This window comes from Mirounga angustirostris, unplaced genomic scaffold (assembly GCF_029215605.1).
Source record: "Mirounga angustirostris isolate CCGP_5_RB_7025 unplaced genomic scaffold, mMirAng1.0.hap1 SCAF_7, whole genome shotgun sequence".
In the NCBI taxonomy this organism is placed as follows: Eukaryota; Metazoa; Chordata; class Mammalia; order Carnivora; family Phocidae; genus Mirounga; species Mirounga angustirostris.
The window spans coordinates 9,342,513-9,360,331 of NW_026991715.1; the positions used below are offsets into that span (position 1 = coordinate 9,342,513).

The window sequence follows — 17,819 nt, forward strand, 5'->3', positions numbered from 1 at the left end:
GTGCCAGGACAGTGCATGGAACCCAAGGTCTCTGGCTCCCCCTCTTCCGAATACCCTAGGAAAATAGTTTTAAGGACATGAGTTAAGACTGAGGGTTCTATTTAATTGTAGCTCTTGCTAGATCTTTACATTTTTTTCAAGTAAGCCTCAACATTGTTACTGTACAAAATTATCTACCTAACTTTTTAATCTCTCACTCATTCCTTTTTGCTTTATTTAAAAAAACCTTTTTATTAGGAAATTTGAAGTAGAGATAATGGTATTAGGAAATGCCAAGTACCCATCCTCCAGCTTCAATTTTCTCTCTTCCACAATCCCAATTTTATCTCTAATCCCATCACTTCCCACCCCACTGGCTCTATCTCAGAGGGTGATAAGGACTGTGAGAAAATTAATGAGGGAGATCTGATTGAGTGGCAAGCAGAGAAGGGCTAAGAAAGATGTATCAGAAGAGGTGACAATGAGCTTAGGAAAATAAAAAGAAGCCAGTCTTTCAAAGATCCAGGGAAGAGGCCTTTGGGAGAGGGAGCAGAGGGTTTAAAGGCTTTGAAGTAGGAGTGTGCTTGGTGGGTTCAAGGAGGAAAGGAAGATCCGGAACTTGGAGGATAAGGAGCCACAGCCATATCTCCTTGGCTCTGCATTCTGATGACTCCATCTACACCAGTTGCTGTTTTTGTGGATAGAAAAATGTATGGAGGACACTGGATCTATAGTCTTAGAGGACTCCCAGGCTAATGAGAACTACAGTAGGACCTCAAGGTGGCGTTTTTAAGGACAGCTGAATGAACACATAGGCTCATTCAGAAGATTGCAAACAAACAATACACCTGGTGTTTCTAACTGCTATGAGTTGGTGGTTAAAGCAGGGAGACCACAGCAGCAACCGAGTTTCAGGTACAGGCTCTGCACTCCAGCTGTGACCTAATCAGTGCCCCCCTCTCCTCCACACTCAGTGAGGGTTCAGAGAGCTAAGTCCATAATTGTCATCTGGAATGTCTAAGAGAAAATATCACCAGTGGCTCAGATGTTCAGAATGACGCCTTTCGATAACCATAATTCATGGAGGAACTAGTGAAGGAACTAGTTAAAGGAACTAGTGATTGTTCCTGTTCCAGAAATTGCTAGTTTGATAAGAAAAACAACAATATTTGTAAGTTGAATTTCAAACCACGAGAAAAACTAGGCTTTAATATTTACAACTAGATAAATTGTATATTAATTACACAACAAGTTTGTATTCTTTTCCATGTTAAAAAACCTTCCTTAGTCCTTAGACATTAAACATCTCAAATGACAACAGAGAGAGTTTCCCAAAATATCCAGTGATTTTAATCCAGTTGGTCCTGACACAGAATGGAAGAGCAGGTCATTCTGGGTCATCTATTTGGCCACTCTTCCTTTAGCATGCAGTTCTCCAGAATTAGGTTGCTCTGGTTGACATTTTGTCTTCCTATTTGCCCCAAATTTATATTCCCCAGGACATCAGCATGTGACTGAGACTGGCCTTTTATTTAGGGGACTTTGTGCCCTTAAACAAATGTGATATAATATAAACAGCAATGAAATAACAGGGTAGCATTTGATGATGGTTGAACCATTTCTCCTGATGCTACACAGACCCTAGAATGACTTTGCCAACTCTAGTAAAGGGAAACCACTGACCATTAAAGAAAGAGCTGATATTGGAGTATTTTTAGACTAGTTAGAAAATAGCCATTAATATCTTAAACCTGGAGATAATTTTCGGTTTCAAATGAGGTTTTAAATAAAAATATTCAAGTGGATGGTTGATAATTTATATGTAAATTATATATAATTATCATAAACCACAAGCCACATGCATGATATAATAATTTAAATATGCCCCATATGACATCAAGACCAAGTAGAAAATCACATACAAATTTAACTTCTTATATTTGATTGGATTCTTTCTGTCAAAGGGAAAAAATCCACAGAATAAGAAATAACTGAGGGGGGCGCCTGGGTGGCTCAGTTGGTTAAGCGACTGCCTTCGGCTCAGGTCATGATCCTGGAGTCCCTGGATCGAGTCCCGCATTGGGCTCCCTGCTCGGCAGGGAGCCTGCTTCTCCCTCTGACCCTCCCCCCTCTCATGTGCTCTCTCTCTCTCTCATTCTCTCTGTCTCAAATAAATAAATAAAATCTTTAAAAAAAAAAAAGAAATAACTGAGGGGACACCTGGGTGGCTCAGTCGGTTAAGTGTCTGCCTTTGGCTCAGGTCATGATCTCAGGAATCGAATCCCACATTGGGCTCCTTGCTCGGCAGGGAGCTTGCTTCTCCCTCTCCTGCTGCTGCTCCCCCTGCTTGTGCTCTCTCTCTGTCAAATAAATAAAAACTAAAAAAACAAAAACAAAAAACAAGAAATAACTGAGTAGACCTTTCCAATGATATCATGGCTTTGCAAATGAAGAAAACATGATAGCCTTCACAGAGACAAGCCTGAAAAAGAAAAAATAATGTTGTCCTATAGAATTGGATTAGAAGCCATAAATAAGAGTGACACTGTGATCTTCAGAAACTTTTCCCTGAGTATGTTCCTGTGAGGGGCAGAAGGAAGGTCCCTCTTCCTGTCAGGCAGTGCCCTGTAGGCCCTGCAATGGATATCATCTTATCTTGTAGGACAGGCAGTTAGGGAATTTTAAGGGGGGGTGGAGTCATGTTAGATTTGTTAAAGCAGCCCATTGCCACCAAAGCGGTGGAGAAAAAGGCAATCTGGTTCATGGCTGGTAGGAAGGAATATCAATCAGCCTGTAAGATCTACAGTCCTCTACTCCTCACTCCAACTACAGTGAGTGATTTGTCTATTTCCATAAAGTTACAATCACATATAAATCTTGAAACAGCAATCTCAACTTCTAGAAATTTACCCCACAGATATGAGTGCAAAATAACAACACTACATACTTATTAACTGCAGAATTGATTATAATAACAAGAGATTGGAAACAATATACATGTCCATCAGTAGGTGATCTGTTAAATAAACTATGATTCATCTACAGGTGAATATTATGCAGCTGCAAAAAAAAAAAAAAGACTTAGAAAATTTCCTACATCTTGAGATGGAAAGATCTCCAAATATAAGAATTGTAATTATCTTTTCATATAAAATAGAAGAAAATAGAAATATATTTGCATCAAAAGATATATAACTGTGCAAGAATATATACACAGGTACAAAAGTTGTTACCTAAGGAGGGAAGATGACAGATGCTTTTCACTGAATATTTTTATGTATGATTCAATTTTTGAACAGTACAGTGTACAACCTACTCAAAAGATGTTTTAAAAACTTATTTTGTGGAACTCTGTGGAAAATGCTATGGTGATTCTTCAAAAAATTAAACATAGAAATACCATACGTTACACTGGAATTAAAATTAGAAAAAAAATAAGAAAAAAAAGAAATACCATATGTTCTGCAATTCCACTTCTAGGTATAGCCTCAACAGAGGTGAAAACAGGAACTCGAAAAGATATTTGCACACCCATGCTAATAGCCGCATTATTCACAAAAGCCAAAAAGGTAGAACGAACCCAACCAAGTGTTTATAGACAGATGAAGGGTTAAAAAAAATGTAGCGTGTCTATATATATATAATGGAGAGTAGTCATAGAGATAGTAGAATGGTGGTTGCCAGGGGCTGGAGGAAGGACAGAATGGGGAGTTAGTATTTCCTGGGTGGATTTGCAGTTGGGGAAGATGAAAAAGTTGTGGAAATGGATGGTGGTGATGGTTGCACAACTGTATGAATGTGTGAAAAGCTACAGAACTCTACATGTAAAAATTATTGAAACGGTAAGTTTTATTATGCATATTTTAACAATTTTTTTAAACTAATAATTTACATATATTTATATAAAATTCATTTCGTTAGCAGTAAATCATAAATTAATCAACGAACAAAGGTATAGCCACAAAAAAAAGCCCACTTGAATACCGCACACAAGAAATTTGCAGAGTAGAATTTCTTTATTTGTCCCAGAGGGAGTCAAGGAACGAACCAATTGTCCTTAATTGAGGATGAAGAACAAAAGCAGACCCCACGCCCAACGTGGGGCTCGAACCCACGACCCTGAGATTAAGAGTCTCATGCTCTACCGACTGAGCTAGCCGGGCGCTTAGCAATGGCGTCTCAGCATTTCTTACTTCAAGGTAGGATTCAGACTATATGCGGCTCCAAACTCAGAAATAGGTTTCTTTGCGACAACCAGCCGCCTGGCAGACCCAGAAACTCAAACTCCGCAGATAGTGCCTGACCGCCCCTCCCGCCTAAGTCTGTTTTCTGCTTGCTCTGCTTTGCCAGCTACCTAACCTTTTTCCATTCCCGGAAAGTGCAGGGCGCAAAGGAGGGAAAATATGAGCATCCTAATGCCACTGGCATGCTCACCTTGTGATATTTTAATCAGGAGTTTAGAGGTAGGGTCTGGGCATTGGAGTGGGTGGGTCCCGCCACCGCCCCTTCTGATCTGGGCAAACTCCAAAATACGGGATTTTCCCCCAGGGCTCTGCAAACATTCAGCGTTTGAAAATTTAGTAAGGATTTAAAAAAAAAAAAAAAGGAAGACACAAGGCCGCCTTGGAGATGCCGGGGATCGAACCCGGGGCCTCATACATGCAAAGCATGCGCTCTACCACTGAGCTACATCCCCACCTTACGCAAGCGTTCTCTGAACGTTCCCTTGGCTGCTTATTAGTATAGGGAGGGGGCGTGCAAACAGCCTGATAGAGACAAGCCAGATGTTTGCAAAGCCGGTCGGGCAGCGCCAGAGCTGTGGTTGAATCCTCTACTGACTCCAGGCGAGCGGATCTCCACTGAGGGACACTGGCGGGGAGAACAGGGCCGGAATAAACCCCTGAAGGCAGCAGTGGAAAACGTAGGAGAAATCATCAGGCACGATGCCCCCAAATGAACAGTGAGCCGAAAAAGGAAAGTAAGGAAGACTGTGCTCAGGCTGCTACCTTTGTTAAACAAGAAGAAGGGGAGTGTAGCAAACTATATAATATTTGTATAAAATAATTCAGAATTGCTAAGTTGATCGCTTGGGATGAGGAGGAGACTAGAGCGTAGACGATAGGCACCTTTTTCGCTGTGAACCACTCTGCATATCTGAATTTCGAACCACGTTTAAATCAATTCAATCCAAGAAAAGTTTACCCATCACTTCCTGTGCAACAAGAACTGCTCTAGAAATCTGGGGGTCCCAACACGAACAAAACTGACACAGTCATCTCCTCTAACAGCTCAAATTCCAGAGGAGGTAAAGTGTTAGAGAAAATAGAGCCAGCTTGAAGGACAGAATGTGGTAAGAGGTGATTTTAAACAGTGTTGTCAGGGCAGGCTTCACTGAGAGGGTGACATTTGGAACAAGACTTGAAGGAGGTGGGAAGTAAGCCATGCAAGTATGGGAAAAGAGAGGTCCAAGTAAAGGTAAAAGCCAGTTCAAAGACCCTGAAATAGGCTCTTGCTGGCATGTTGCAGGAATAAGGAGGTCCCTGTGGCAAGACAGGAGTCAACAGGGAAGAGGGATAGGAGATACGGGTAGAGAGGCTGGGTCCAGGGGATGAGGTCAAAGGATAGGTAGGGCCTTTGGAGGATTGTAAAGACTTCAACTTTCACTTTGAGCAGCGGGAGCCAATGGAGGGTTTGAGCAGAGGAGAACTTAAAATTGATCTGACTCAACATGTCAACAGGACTGTTCTCACACTTGGGTGGAGAAGCCAGGGTAGGGCAGTGTGACAGAATGGGAGAGAACTGTTGTGATCCTGAGATCACTGGAGGTGGTGCAGTGGAGGGTGTGAGAGAGTGAAGACACACAGAGGACCGAGGGTGGAGTGTGTGCAATGCTTTCCTCTTGGGAGTCACAGAGGACTCCCCAGTTTGGCCTGAGCACCTGGAGGGATGGGGTTGCTGTTAAATGGGGTGGGGTGGGGAAGGCTCTGGAAGGAACAGCTGGAGGGGCAGATTAGAAGTACAGCTGTGGATATGGTGAGTGTGTGAGATCCCTTAGAACATGCTACTGGGAGTTGGATGTGGGAGCCAGGCATAGCCGGGGAAATGGGGTGGGAATGTGTACTGTGGCACCAGCAAGAAGAGGGTCTTTCAAGCCAAGAAAGTGGAAGAGATCAGGAGTGAGTATAGACAGGGTGGGTCCAAGAACTGAGCAAGTGCAGGAAGAGGAGGAGGAAACCACAAGGGAGGCCAAGAAAAAGGTAGGAGAGCCAGGGACTACAGCATCCTGGAACGTGCTGGGAAAGAGTACCAGCAAGGAGGAAGCATCAGAGGAAAGGGCAGGTGAGGTGAAGCCTGAGAAGGAGCCTTTGCCTTTGGGTTAGAATTGCTGAGGTCACAGGTGACCTTGATAAGAGTGGTTTCTGAGGAGGGTGGTGTCTAAAGCCTGCCTTGAGTGCCCTTTGGGAATGAGGAATGGCGGTGGAAGCAAATATTCCTGTAAGTTCTGGGGGGACAGTAGAGGGTTGGGTTATTTTGGTGAAGATTAAAGTGGGAAAATTTATTGTAAATGTATTATTTGTTCAAAGCCAAAAATTAAAGAAAGAATAAACAAGGGGCAGAACAACGGTGGGAAAAGTAGCCACCGAAGTGGACACAAGCCACGCTTGGGGGTGGGGGCAAGAGCCATGTTGCAGACACTAAATTTAGCTCAGCACCGGGCCAGGACCAACCTGCACTCCGGGAACCTGACACTGTGGCCCCGGGCGCTAGGCCCTTGGCCCGGCCGTGCTAGGTCGGGCTTGGGCGGCAATCGGGAGTGGCACCCAGCTGAGTGTGTGCGCCCACTTGTCCAGGCCCGTTTCCCACGGCTGACTGGGTCAGGGTGGGGGTGGCCTAGAGAAGCTTGCGGAGGGGCTGGGCGAGGTGGGGAGGGGGGGCGGCGTGACGGAGAGGGGGCGCCAGGGGACCAAGGAGGCCACAGACCAAACCAGTGTTTGAGCGGCCCAGAGCCGGGGGCGCATGGAGCTGGCCCGCACTTGGATCCGATCGAGAAGTGAGGTCTGGCCCGCCCACAACGCGCTCACTCCCGTCTCGTTTCCCGGCCCGGCAAGCTCTCAGCTCGAGTCTCCGCCAGCCCGGCTTCAGCCCCGCCCTTTCTCTCCCCGTGGGTGCTCGGAGGCCGGATCGGGCCTCACCGCTCCGAGCCGCGTACTGTCGAGCCCCTCGACTTCCCCAGCACCGCCGGACTTAGGTGCGCTGAGGGAGCGCATGGCGGCAGTGGGGCCGCGGACTGACCCCGGCGCCGGGGCCGAGGCGCTGGCACTGGCCGCAGAGCTGCAGGGCGAGACCACATGCTCTATATGCCTGGAGCTCTTCCGCGAGCCAGTGTCCGTCGAGTGCGGTCACAGTTTCTGCCGCTCCTGTATCGCGCGCTGCTGGGAGCGCCCCGGCGTGGAAGCCCCCGCGGCATCCCGCGCGCTGCCCGGCCCGCTGCCCTGCCCACAGTGCCGAGAGCCCGTGCGTCCCGGCCAGTTGCGGCCCAACCGGCAGCTGGCCTCGGTGGCCACGCTGCTGCGGCGCTTCGGCCTACCTGCGGCCGCGCCAGGGGAGCGCCAGCCCGCGGAGGCAGCGCTGGCTGCGTGCGTCCAGCATGGCGAACCGCTCAAGCTCTACTGCCAAGACGACGGACGCGCCATTTGCGTGGTGTGCGACCGCGCCCGGGAACACCGCGCGCACGCAGTGTTGCCGCTTGACGAGGCTGTGCAGGAAGCTAAGGTGAGCTCCCCGCGCCCCCCCCCCCCGCCCCAGGGCAGATCCCCAGGACCCAGCTCGGGTTCTGTTTTCCCGCGCACGCAGTGCAGGCGGCTGGCAAGCAGGCAGGAGGCCCAGGTGAGACCCTGCCTCTTTTTTCCTTTGCCATGCTACCCAGCACTGGCTCTGGGACGGAGTGCGACTCTCGCTGTGTCACTGCCACACCACTAATAACACACTCCCACCCACCTCGAGTTGCCCTCTGGGCTCCCTACTGGACCGCCTTCGCGATATCTCCACGGACTTCGCGATTTTCTTTCTGTCTGTCCCTGGCTTCTAGCAGTGTCTCCGTCACACCCACACTTCCTCTGCCCGCACTCTCAGCCCTTTCCCTGGGTGTGGCGCTCTGCTACCTCCTTGCGTCCTGGGGCCCAGTGGGACGACCTTCCCAAGAGGTTGGGATAAGGCAGTGGGTGACTCCTGGGTTGAGCAGAGCACCAGAAGCTGTCTTGGGCTGTGTCAAAGATACGGATCTGGGGCAGTCTCTTCCCTGCCTCCTTTCTGGGGTGTCCACAGAGGCTTCAGGCACACAGGCCCCAGTCTTTCTTTACTCCTCATTCCACTCCAGCCCTCTCACCCAGACGGCTTTCTGATGGTGAGGAGGAAAGCAGAGGGGAAGACTAGGTAGGTTGGGCTCCTACATGGCCTGCATTTCAGCTTGGATTGTGTACAGATGGTCTTGGGGAAATGAGACCTTGGGGCCTTAGGAGTCACGGGTCAGTTGCCCTATTCCGCTATGTGTGCCTTGCAGGTTGTGGCCATCTCCATGTCCAGATATGGCTTCAACCCTGCCTCCTTCTCTTCAATGAAGAGGGTCTTCTCTTTGTCCTGGATGGCTCCAGGAAGTCACAAGTTGGGGTTTCCAGAGTCCTCTTCCCATAATGTCTTCCTTCTCACCCTCCTGCAGGAGCTCCTGGAGTCCAGGCTGAAGGTCTTGAAGAAGGATCTGGAGGACTATGAGGTCTTTCGTTCCACCGAAGAGAAGGAGAGCAAGGAGCTCCTGGTGAGCTGGGCACCCTCCAGGTGGCCCTCTTTGAGTGACAACAGAGGACCACCCACCATCCTGGCCCTGTGTGTGCATTCTTTAAAAAGAAGTAAAGTGAAGAGTGAAAATTGGAGGGATGACAAAAGTTAAAGGAGAACATTTAGCTGAGTAAAATTTGCAGATATTACTGGCTTTATTCAGGGATTCATGAATTGGGCAGCATCCTATCTAGCAGATAGAAAAGAACTCTGAAGGGACACCTGGGTGGCTCAGTCGGCTAAGCATCTGCCTTCAGCTCAGGTCATGATCCCAGGGTCCTGGGATTGAGCCCATGTTGGGCAGCCTGCTTCTCTGCCTGCCGCTCCCCCTGCTTGTGCATGCTCTCTCTCTCTCTGACAAATAAACAACAACAAACAAACAAAAAACTCTGAAAAGCTATACAAGGCAAAGATTTTATAAGCAGAAGGGAGCAGGAACCAGGAATTTATACTAGGCCAAAAAGCAGATTGGTTATTGCAAAGTTACTTCGCCTCTTGGGGAGTGTAGGGGTTTATCAGGCAGTTACTTAACTAGTACTGCTCAGGTGATTCCTGATTGGTGTAAAATTCTATTTCTGGGAAAACTGAAAGGGTAATTAAGTCTCTGTTTCCTGAGGTGAGACTTAGCATGGGTGACTCCATTTTGGGCCTGTTGTCTTGTTTTTAACTCGAAATAAATGTGTTTGGGGGTGGGGAGGATGTGACCTCAGTTTAATCCTTACAGTGTCTCTGGGAGGCACTAATTTATTCTTCCTACTTTTCAAATGAGGCAGCTATAGCCCGGGGTGGTTCTGGGGCAAGTTTGAAGTTGCCCTAGGTTGGTGGGAGAGCACATTTGTGACAGGGGACTCTTCAGCATGTGTTGAAGCTGCTGTGTGCTCAGAGTTGGAATGTTTAAACTAAAGGATGTACGTGGCGGTTATGTGTAGGTGAGCCTCTGACCCCTGAACAGTGAGGTGGATGGAATTCTGTCCCATGGGATGGCTCAGAGGCTACTACCCAAATGCTACATCTTGATGTCCCATTGCCTCTCCAACTTCTCCTCTCCTGAGACAGAAGCAGATGGCAGCTGAGCGAGAGAAGGTGGGTGCAGAGTTCCAGGCACTGCGGGCCTTCCTGGTGGAGCAGGAGGGCCGGCTCTTGGGCCGTCTGGAGGAGCTCTCCCGGGAGGTGACACAGAAGCAGAATGAGAACATAGCTCAGCTTGGGGGTGAGATCACCCAGCTCTCCAAGCTCAGCAGCCAGATCCAGGAGACAACTCGAAAGCCTGACCTTGACTTTCTCCAGGTGAGTCTGGATTGGCCAGAGGTATGAATCATTTATCCTAAGGCATTACAAATGGCAAGTGAGAACAGAGTCAGATTCTGTGAGTTTAGTTAGAATCACATACTTGAGCAGTAGGCGACTGGAGAAAACTGCACGGATTCTCCTGGGGTTAAAGGCATAAAAAGATGTGGTAAAACTTTCTTGACCTCAAGCCACAATAAAGATCTTATTGGCTTTACTCAAGGATTCATGAATTGGGCAGTATCCAATCTAGCAGACAGAAAGGAGTTCCAAAGAGCTATATACAAGGCATATCTAAGCCTTGTGACAAAAGTCTCGGAAAATAATACTTATCTTTAGTACATGTGATGCATTTTGACATTTTCTACTCTATTTCCTTTGGAAATAGTCACAATCCACAAATAAACTTCACAAGTCACAAATGGGTCAAGTATAGTCATTTAAAAGAGGCTAGTCTGAGTGACCCGTCATTGCCTAAGGGCTGTGACTTATCTGGGGTGGTGTCGAGAGCAGATGCAGCTCTGGATCCCAGCACATGGCTCCAGTGGTGATTCTGTAATGAAGGGAACATTTGCAAAGCTGTGGGAAGGGAGGTGATGAGACACCCAGTAATCAGGCACAGCAGAAAGCCATTGCCATCTGGGCCCATGCAGGTGGTAGGGCGTGGTACACCGTATTGCCAGTTTTATTTTGTCAAAGGTGACTGGAAGTTACCTAATGCTGAGTTGGTTTTCTTTCATCTTGCTTTCCAGGAATTCAAAAACACACTAAGCAGGTGAGTGGACCTAAGAGTTCCTTAAGCCTCTCCAAGCTGGCTCTTCTCCTTTTCCACTGAGCTCTCTCTCTTCATTCCCTTACCCCTGACCTCTCATCTCCCAATTCCCACACTGCCTTACCTCTGTACCTTCTAAGGTAAATGTCCACCTGCCTGGCTGTGGATACTCTGGTGCAAGATCAGCCTCTCCTTTCTTCACCTCTCCCCACCAAGAGGACCTTGCCATCCTAATTGCCTCAGCCCACTGGGAATAGGACAGTGTTTGTGGGCCTTCCTCAGGGTCTTTGTCCTGCAGATGCAGCAATGTACCTGGCCCCAAGCCAACCACAGTCTCTTCTGAGATGAAGAATAAAGTCTGGAATGTTTCCCTCAAGACCTTTGTCTTAAAGGGGCTGCTCAAGAAGTTCAAAGGTAGGGGCCTGTGCTTGGGGTTGGGCCATGCAGTGCTGGTGGGCATCGTGTGTTTCTGGTAGTTTGGGGTCCCAAGGGTGTGCCTTTCCAAAAGCTATGTGAGAAAGTAGGAGCTAGGGTGTGTCAAGGCCAGAATGGTGCAGGGAGATGATAGTAGCATATCCATTCAGCAACAGTTCCCCCCTCCACCACCACGTCCCCAGCACAAAGATTTCCCCAGGGACAGTCAGGGTAGAGGGGTATTAGCAAAAAGAGGGATGAGGAAAAAGAGCTCAGCTCAGACCAGCTCAGGCAAAAGAGGCGGAAGCTGAAGAAGTAGAACTAGGATACTGCCCCTTCCCCACCCCCCATGCTTGACCCAGAGTCTGTACATCAACTCTCAGCCTCTGGGGTATCTGGGGAGTGAGCCAGTGGGGCTATAAATGTCAGAGGAGGTGGTATCTTTTGGTATCACTGTCATTGTCAGATAGACAATCTTCTGAGTCATTTACACATACACTGCTTTGTTTCACCTTCTCAGAGGATCTTCGGGGAGAGCTGGAGAAAGAGGAGAAAGGTATGATGGTTTTTGTGATAGTGAGTTCCCATCATTTGGCCATGTAAAGAATCCTGCCTACCTCTGCCTTCGCTGTCTGCTTCCTCATCCTTGCCTCCCAATTCTGGCTCCCTCAGGCTGCAGTGGGACCTGTAGGCCTATAAATTGTGGGTCACTCACCTGGACAGGCTCTCTCCCCTCTCCCCACTCCCAGACAGGCAGAGACCTCTCCTGTGGACAGGGGTTATGTGCAGGGGTCAGGGAAAGCAGGAGGAGACTGAAGAGAGGAAGGGAGGTGGTTCTTATTACTGCAGAGCTCGGGGGTGAATGGGATCCAACCCCACAGGAGGGCAGGGGAGGGGAGGGCACATATTCCTGATGCTGATGACTGAACAAGCTAAGTCAGAATTTACCTTGGAAGAATTTATACCAGCTGAGTCAGATCATGCCCTTCCTCTGCTCAGAACCCTGGGACAGCCTCTCTCACTCCACATAGTCCTCACTGTGGTCCTCCAGGCTTAGGGATCTGGCCTCACTGCACACTCTCCCCCTGGCTTACTCTGTGCAGACACAACAAGCCCTCCTTGCCGCTCTTGCGATGCACCAAGCACACATGCACCTCACGGCATTTGCACTTCATTGGCTGGGCCTCAGCCTGGTATATGTGTCCTCCAGTCAGGTATATGGCCTTCCCTGGCCACTCTGGTTGAAATTACAGCCTTCTCTCCTGATTCCTCTTACCATCCGTGTTTATCTTTTATTGTTTCTCCCTCCCTTCCCCCCAGAAAGGAAGCTGCAGGAGGACAGGGATACTGAACTGTGGGATTCCCGGGGCGTACAACAGTCCTGGCAGATAGTACTTAGTGTGCAAATTTTAAGTTTTTATTATGAAAATTGTAAACATACACAAAAGTAGAGAGACGATCATAATGCATATTATGTCCTCATCACACACCTTCGGCTAATACTTTTCTTGAACACCCTTACCCCCATCTTCCCACTGGAAGCAAATCACAAATAAGTCCTTTCCATAAATATTAGTATGTTATCTCTAAAGACAGACTCAAAAAAAAAAAAAAAAAAAACCACATAACCACAAAACCATAGTCACAATTAGAAAAAGTAACGGTTCCTTCTCATATCTAGTGTTCAAAATTCCCCCATGTCTTTTAAATTGGATTTGTGGATCTGATCCAAATTAGGTTCTTACATTCCATCTGACTTTCCCACATACTTGGTGGGGGAATGGTGATGGAGAAGTAACCAGTGAGAGGTGAGCAAGGGGCTTGCATGGGACGTCTCTCCCTGTGTCTGCCTTCAGTGGAGCTGACCCTGGACCCGGACACCGCCAACCCCCGCCTCATCCTCTCCCTGGATCTGAAGAGCGTGCGCCTCGGACAGCGGGCCCAGGACTTGCCCTGCCACCCACGCCGCTTTGATACCAACACGCGGGTCCTGGCGTCCAGCGGCTTCTCCTCGGGGCGGCACCACTGGGAGGTGGAAGTGGGCCCCAAGGACGGCTGGGCCTTGGGCGTGGCGCGCGAGAGCGTGCGCCGCAAGGGCCTCACGCCCTTCACCCCCGAGGAGGGCGTCTGGGCGCTGCAGCTCAACAGCGGCAAGTACTGGGCGGTGACTAGCCCCGAACGGACGCCCCTCAGCTGTGGCCACCTGTCCCGCGTGCGGGTGGCCCTGGATCTGGAGGTGGGCGCCGTGTCCTTCTACGCCGCGGAGGACATGCGCCACCTCTACACCTTCCGCGTCAATTTCCACGAGCGCGTGTTCCCGCTTTTCTCCGTCTGCTCCACCGGCACCTACTTGCGAATCTGGCCTTGAGAGGCCTCGGCGGCCTCCCAGAGAGGGTGAGTCAGTCAAGGGGTCATTCCTCCTTGTCCGGGGGCTGCCCACGGGAAGCAATGGTGCTCTCTGTCGGAGCCTCCTGATTACTTTGGGCCTGCCCCCCACCCCACCCCCAGACTCGGCCTGGGCGGCCTTAGAGGGGCTCTTGCAGGCCACAACATTAGAGCCCGCAGAACAGGCGATTGCGGAAAAGGGTTCCGCGGTCAAATGAGCAGGGGGAGATGCCTTGGACCCCTGGGGCCAGTCCTCTGCCTGTTGTGGGCAGGTGGATCTGGCCTGAGCTGTGAGGAAGTGCAGGTGGGTGAGGACGCCGGCCAAACTATGCACAGAGGTACTTCCCATCACTGGGGCCACCTGCCTGGGCTTAGCAGGGCCTCTGGTTCTGTGGAGCAACACCAAGCCCAGTGCTGTCCTCAGTGTATGGGACAGGTTCAGGCCCAGACAGCCAGGTTCATGATCACTTCTGCTTTCCCTTCTTGTCAGCTGTCAGCTCTGCCTCCAGACACCTGGATACAGCTGGCCTGAGGTCTGTACTCAGGAAGGAGTGCTGTACTCCCAGCTCAGAGAACAGCCTGGGCCAGAACTGGAAGGAGATTCTTGACCTGTACATGAGCAGAAAGCCCAGGACATGGCTACTTTCCAGTACCCCTCAACCTGATGATACAGAGTGATACGTACTTTCTCAGCCACAGTGACAGCCATGTGTGCTCACAGATGCCTCAACCCCTTCCAAATGCCAAAGCATAGTCTCCCTTAAGTAAGGAGACCAAAGGTTATGGAATTTTGAAACACAAAACAGCACTTATCATTTTATGGATGCAACTAACATCAGCATGGGACGGCACATGGGATGCTTCTGACATACCCTTTCTGGAACTTGCCGAGTGTACACCAACAGCAGCCTGGTGCCAAGATCTGCTCAGCCTGTGCCCTGGTGGGATGTTATCCCTTGGCTAATTGTTCCCCAGCTTCTGTTTGGGTGGGTTTCTGGGAGGGGGTGTTGGGCTGTTCCATGCTTAGTGCTCCCCAGGGAAAGGGGATGAGGAGATGGAAATAGACTGAGTTCATTTCTAGGGTGGCTTAGCTCATTCTTGCCTCCCCCAGACTGAGCGCAAGAGCAAAGGTTTCTGCTAGACTGGATGAGCAGTTGTGTTTAAGTGTGTGAGGAATGTGTGCACATGTGTTTATATCTCAGATTGAGGGGGGCAGGGGTGTGTGTGGGTTTTGGAGAGGGCATTTATCAGCATGTGCATAGGGCTTGGGTATTGCAAATAGACCTCGGTCAATTTGGTAATACCTTATTTTTCATTTGTTGTTAAATATTAGCTACCCCATATTTAGGTCAGGGCCATAGGTTTCCTCCCCCACTACCTGGCTATCTGGCTAGATGAAAGCCAGTCTCAGACCTCTTCTGTCCTGCACAGGTTTAGACAGGTATGTTGGCATGTAGGGCAGTGACAATTGAATAGTCTGGTCTGCAAGTGTCATAGAGTTTCTGTGCTCTATCCCTGAGATGCTTCAAGCACACTTGGCATACAAGGGTCTTACAGGGCAGGCATGATACTGTTCTAGAGGCAGACCCAATGGACACAGCACCAGGTAATCAGAATCCAGTGGCTTATGGGCTGGGGATAGGATCATATAAGAGTCCAGCCTACAGGGGTGGCTTAGTCAGTTAAGCATCTGGCTCTTGATTTCAGCTCAGGTCACGATCTCCAGTGGTAAGATCGAGCCCCGTGTGGGGCTCTGTGCTGGGCATGGAGCCTGCTTAAGATTCTCTCTCTCCCTCTCCATCTGCACAACTCCCCCCCACCAGCTCATGCTCTCTCTCTCTCTCTCTCTCCAATAAATAAATAAATCTTAAAAAAAAAAAAAAAGAGTCCAGCCTACAGTATCATTGTATCATTCCAGAGGGTGAATCCTATGTGGTGTTCACACATGGAGAGTAGCTTTAGAACATTGTAGCCAATGCATGTTATTTGAATACCACTAATTTCCACAAGGAAAACCCATTTTTAATATTCACTTGCTAATTAAATTGGCTAATGTTATCATCAAGCCCTAATGGTATCTGGGCTTGTATGGGTTTTGGACTGAGTATCACAGTTAAAGTCACGTAACAAGTGTGCTGAAGGACTGCAACACATATTACAGGTCACAGAAGGGGGGTGTCTGGTGGAGGTGCCCGTAGGGCCAGGTCTGGGGACTGCAAGGGTGGCTGTCTGTGTGTATATTTTCAGCTCTTATGTTTGTGAATGTGATTGTGTGTCTACCAGAGTATGTGTGTTTGCAGATTAACTACATAGACGTCTATGTATCTGAAGAAATATCACAACAGTTATAGTAACAATCACACACTGAGGGTAAGAGATGTTCTCTTTTGGTCACTAGGACAGTGCAGTGACTTTGGATGTCACAATGCTGGTGTGGAAGTATGTGTGACTGTGTGCATTTTTCTCTCCCATACTTTGGGCATCCTAAGATCTGTGAGATGTCTGGGTCTCTGAAAGCAATGACTGGCTTAACTTGGTTCCTTCTGATCCCACCCATGAGTCCCAGATCCTTGAGTTGCATGAGCCATTTCCCTGACAACAGACCCTCACATGGCCCCTCACCATGCAGACTGGAGGGTACCCACCGGCCCAAGTCACCTGGCCTTGCAGGGACCATGGGGCAGGTTGGGCCACCAGGTCAAGGTCCACCACTTATAGCCACCACTTTCTTTTTTTAAGTTTTATCTTAAGTCTTTAATTCCAGTTAGTTAGCATACAGTGTTTTATTAGTTTCAGGTGTACAATATAGTAATTCAACACTTCTGTACATCACCCTGTGCTCATCATGACAAGTGTACTCCTTAATCCCCATCCCCTATTTAACTCCTCTTCCCACCCCCTCGCCTCTGATAACCATCAGTTTGTTCTCTATAGTTCAAAGTCTATTTCTTGATTTGTCTCTCTCTCTCTTTCATTTTTTCCCCTTTGCTCATTTGTTTTGTTTCTTAAATTCCACATGAGTGAAATCATATGGTATTTATCTTTCTCACTTATGTTCTTTAGCATTATACTCTCTAGCTCCATCTGGTCCTTGCAAATGGCAAGAGTTCATTATTTTTTATGGCTGAATAGCATTCCATTGTGTATATATACCACTTCTTTATCCATTCGTCAATGATGGGCACTGGGCAGCTTCCATATCTTGGACAGCCCGCCACTTTCTCATCGTTGCAGGGTAGGGCTCCTGTCCCTCACCTGGGCTCTCACCCTCTCCATGCCCCTTATCCCCTGGGCTTTTAGGGCTCTTAGGGAACCAGTTTCACAAGAGCTAAGGCGAGCCCCAAGGTTTGCCTTTTCCTAACTTGCCTAAAGGTGCGGCAAGGGCTAGGGACTCCCAGCCCTGACCCAGTCCTTCTCCGCCCAGCACCTCCTCATGCCTCGACCTTCTGATTTCTCCGCCCCTCCCCCCAGATCTCTTACTGCCCAATGACAGTCCACCTTACCAGCCTGTACCTGGATTCCTTCAGGACAGGTCTATTGACACCCTTCCCCTAACTCCTCCCTCGCAGCCCTGACCTCGGATCCTCATTCTCAGACACAAAAAGCCTTGGACCTCTCTAGCCAACGAACGGGTCTTTGCCCCTGACCCCTAAGCCCCCGGAAGACCCCGGGCCCTCCTAAGCTCCGCCCGCCGGAGGCCCCGCCCCTGCCCGCGTAGCGTCATGCCCTCACTCTATCCCTCACAGCCCGGGGGAGCGCACCGTCTGCCGTCTCTCTGCGGGACTTTCTCTCAGGATTTGCGGCCTGGCCTGCCGGCATTGACACTTACTGACGTCGCTGGTGAGACAGCAGTGGCGAGATTATGTCTTCTTCGGCCGAAAGGCTCCGGCCCGCCTCTCATTGCTTAGCTCCTCCCTGTGGTTCTTTGCGGCTGCGCGGCGGACGGTGGCGGTGTCAACTGCTCTTGCGCAGAAAGCAAAGTTGTGGTTGGCTCCATAGCTCAGGGGTTAGAGCACTGGTCTTGTAAACCAGGGGTCGCGAGTTCAAATCTCGCTGGGGCCTACTTTCATTTTTTTCACCCCTTCCTGAAAGGTGGAAAAACGGAAGATGCGTGAGCCAACACGAATTTCCGCCCTTCTGAAGGCCAGGC

The 17,819-nt window shown here is 49.2% G+C and overlaps 1 protein-coding gene and 3 non-coding genes across 5 annotated transcripts; 2 read left to right on the top strand and 2 right to left on the bottom strand.

Moving 5' to 3' along the window:
• Positions 1–4,069: 4,069 nt before the first annotated feature.
• Positions 4,070–4,142, bottom strand: TRNAK-CUU (transfer RNA lysine (anticodon CUU)). The gene has a single exon. It is a non-coding gene; the product is annotated as a tRNA-Lys (tRNA).
• Positions 4,143–4,603: 461 nt separating this feature from the next.
• Positions 4,604–4,675, bottom strand: TRNAA-UGC (transfer RNA alanine (anticodon UGC)). Its single transcript has one exon. It is a non-coding gene; the product is annotated as a tRNA-Ala (tRNA).
• A 2,254-nt stretch (positions 4,676–6,929) lies between these two features.
• Positions 6,930–15,581, top strand: TRIM7 (tripartite motif containing 7). Of its 2 annotated transcripts, XM_045890786.3 has the most exons (8): positions 6,932–7,752; positions 8,696–8,791; positions 9,868–10,098; positions 10,851–10,873; positions 11,169–11,284; positions 11,805–11,840; positions 13,141–13,678; positions 14,160–15,581. In XM_045890786.3, the coding sequence occupies exons 1-7, from the start codon at positions 6,997–6,999 to the stop codon at positions 13,650–13,652; spliced, it is 1,770 nt and encodes a 589-aa protein (XP_045746742.1). In that variant the 5' UTR covers positions 6,932–6,996; the 3' UTR covers positions 13,653–13,678; positions 14,160–15,581. The 2 variants fall into 2 exon arrangements, with proteins under 2 accessions (XP_064451856.1, XP_045746742.1); XM_064595786.1 differs by lacking the exons at positions 11,169–11,284; positions 11,805–11,840; positions 13,141–13,678; positions 14,160–15,581 and adding an exon at positions 11,011–11,158 and having other exon boundaries at positions 6,930–7,752.
• A 2,077-nt stretch (positions 15,582–17,658) lies between these two features.
• On the top strand, positions 17,659–17,731 carry TRNAT-UGU (transfer RNA threonine (anticodon UGU)). The gene has a single exon. It is a non-coding gene; the product is annotated as a tRNA-Thr (tRNA).
• Positions 17,732–17,819: the final 88 nt, after the last annotated feature.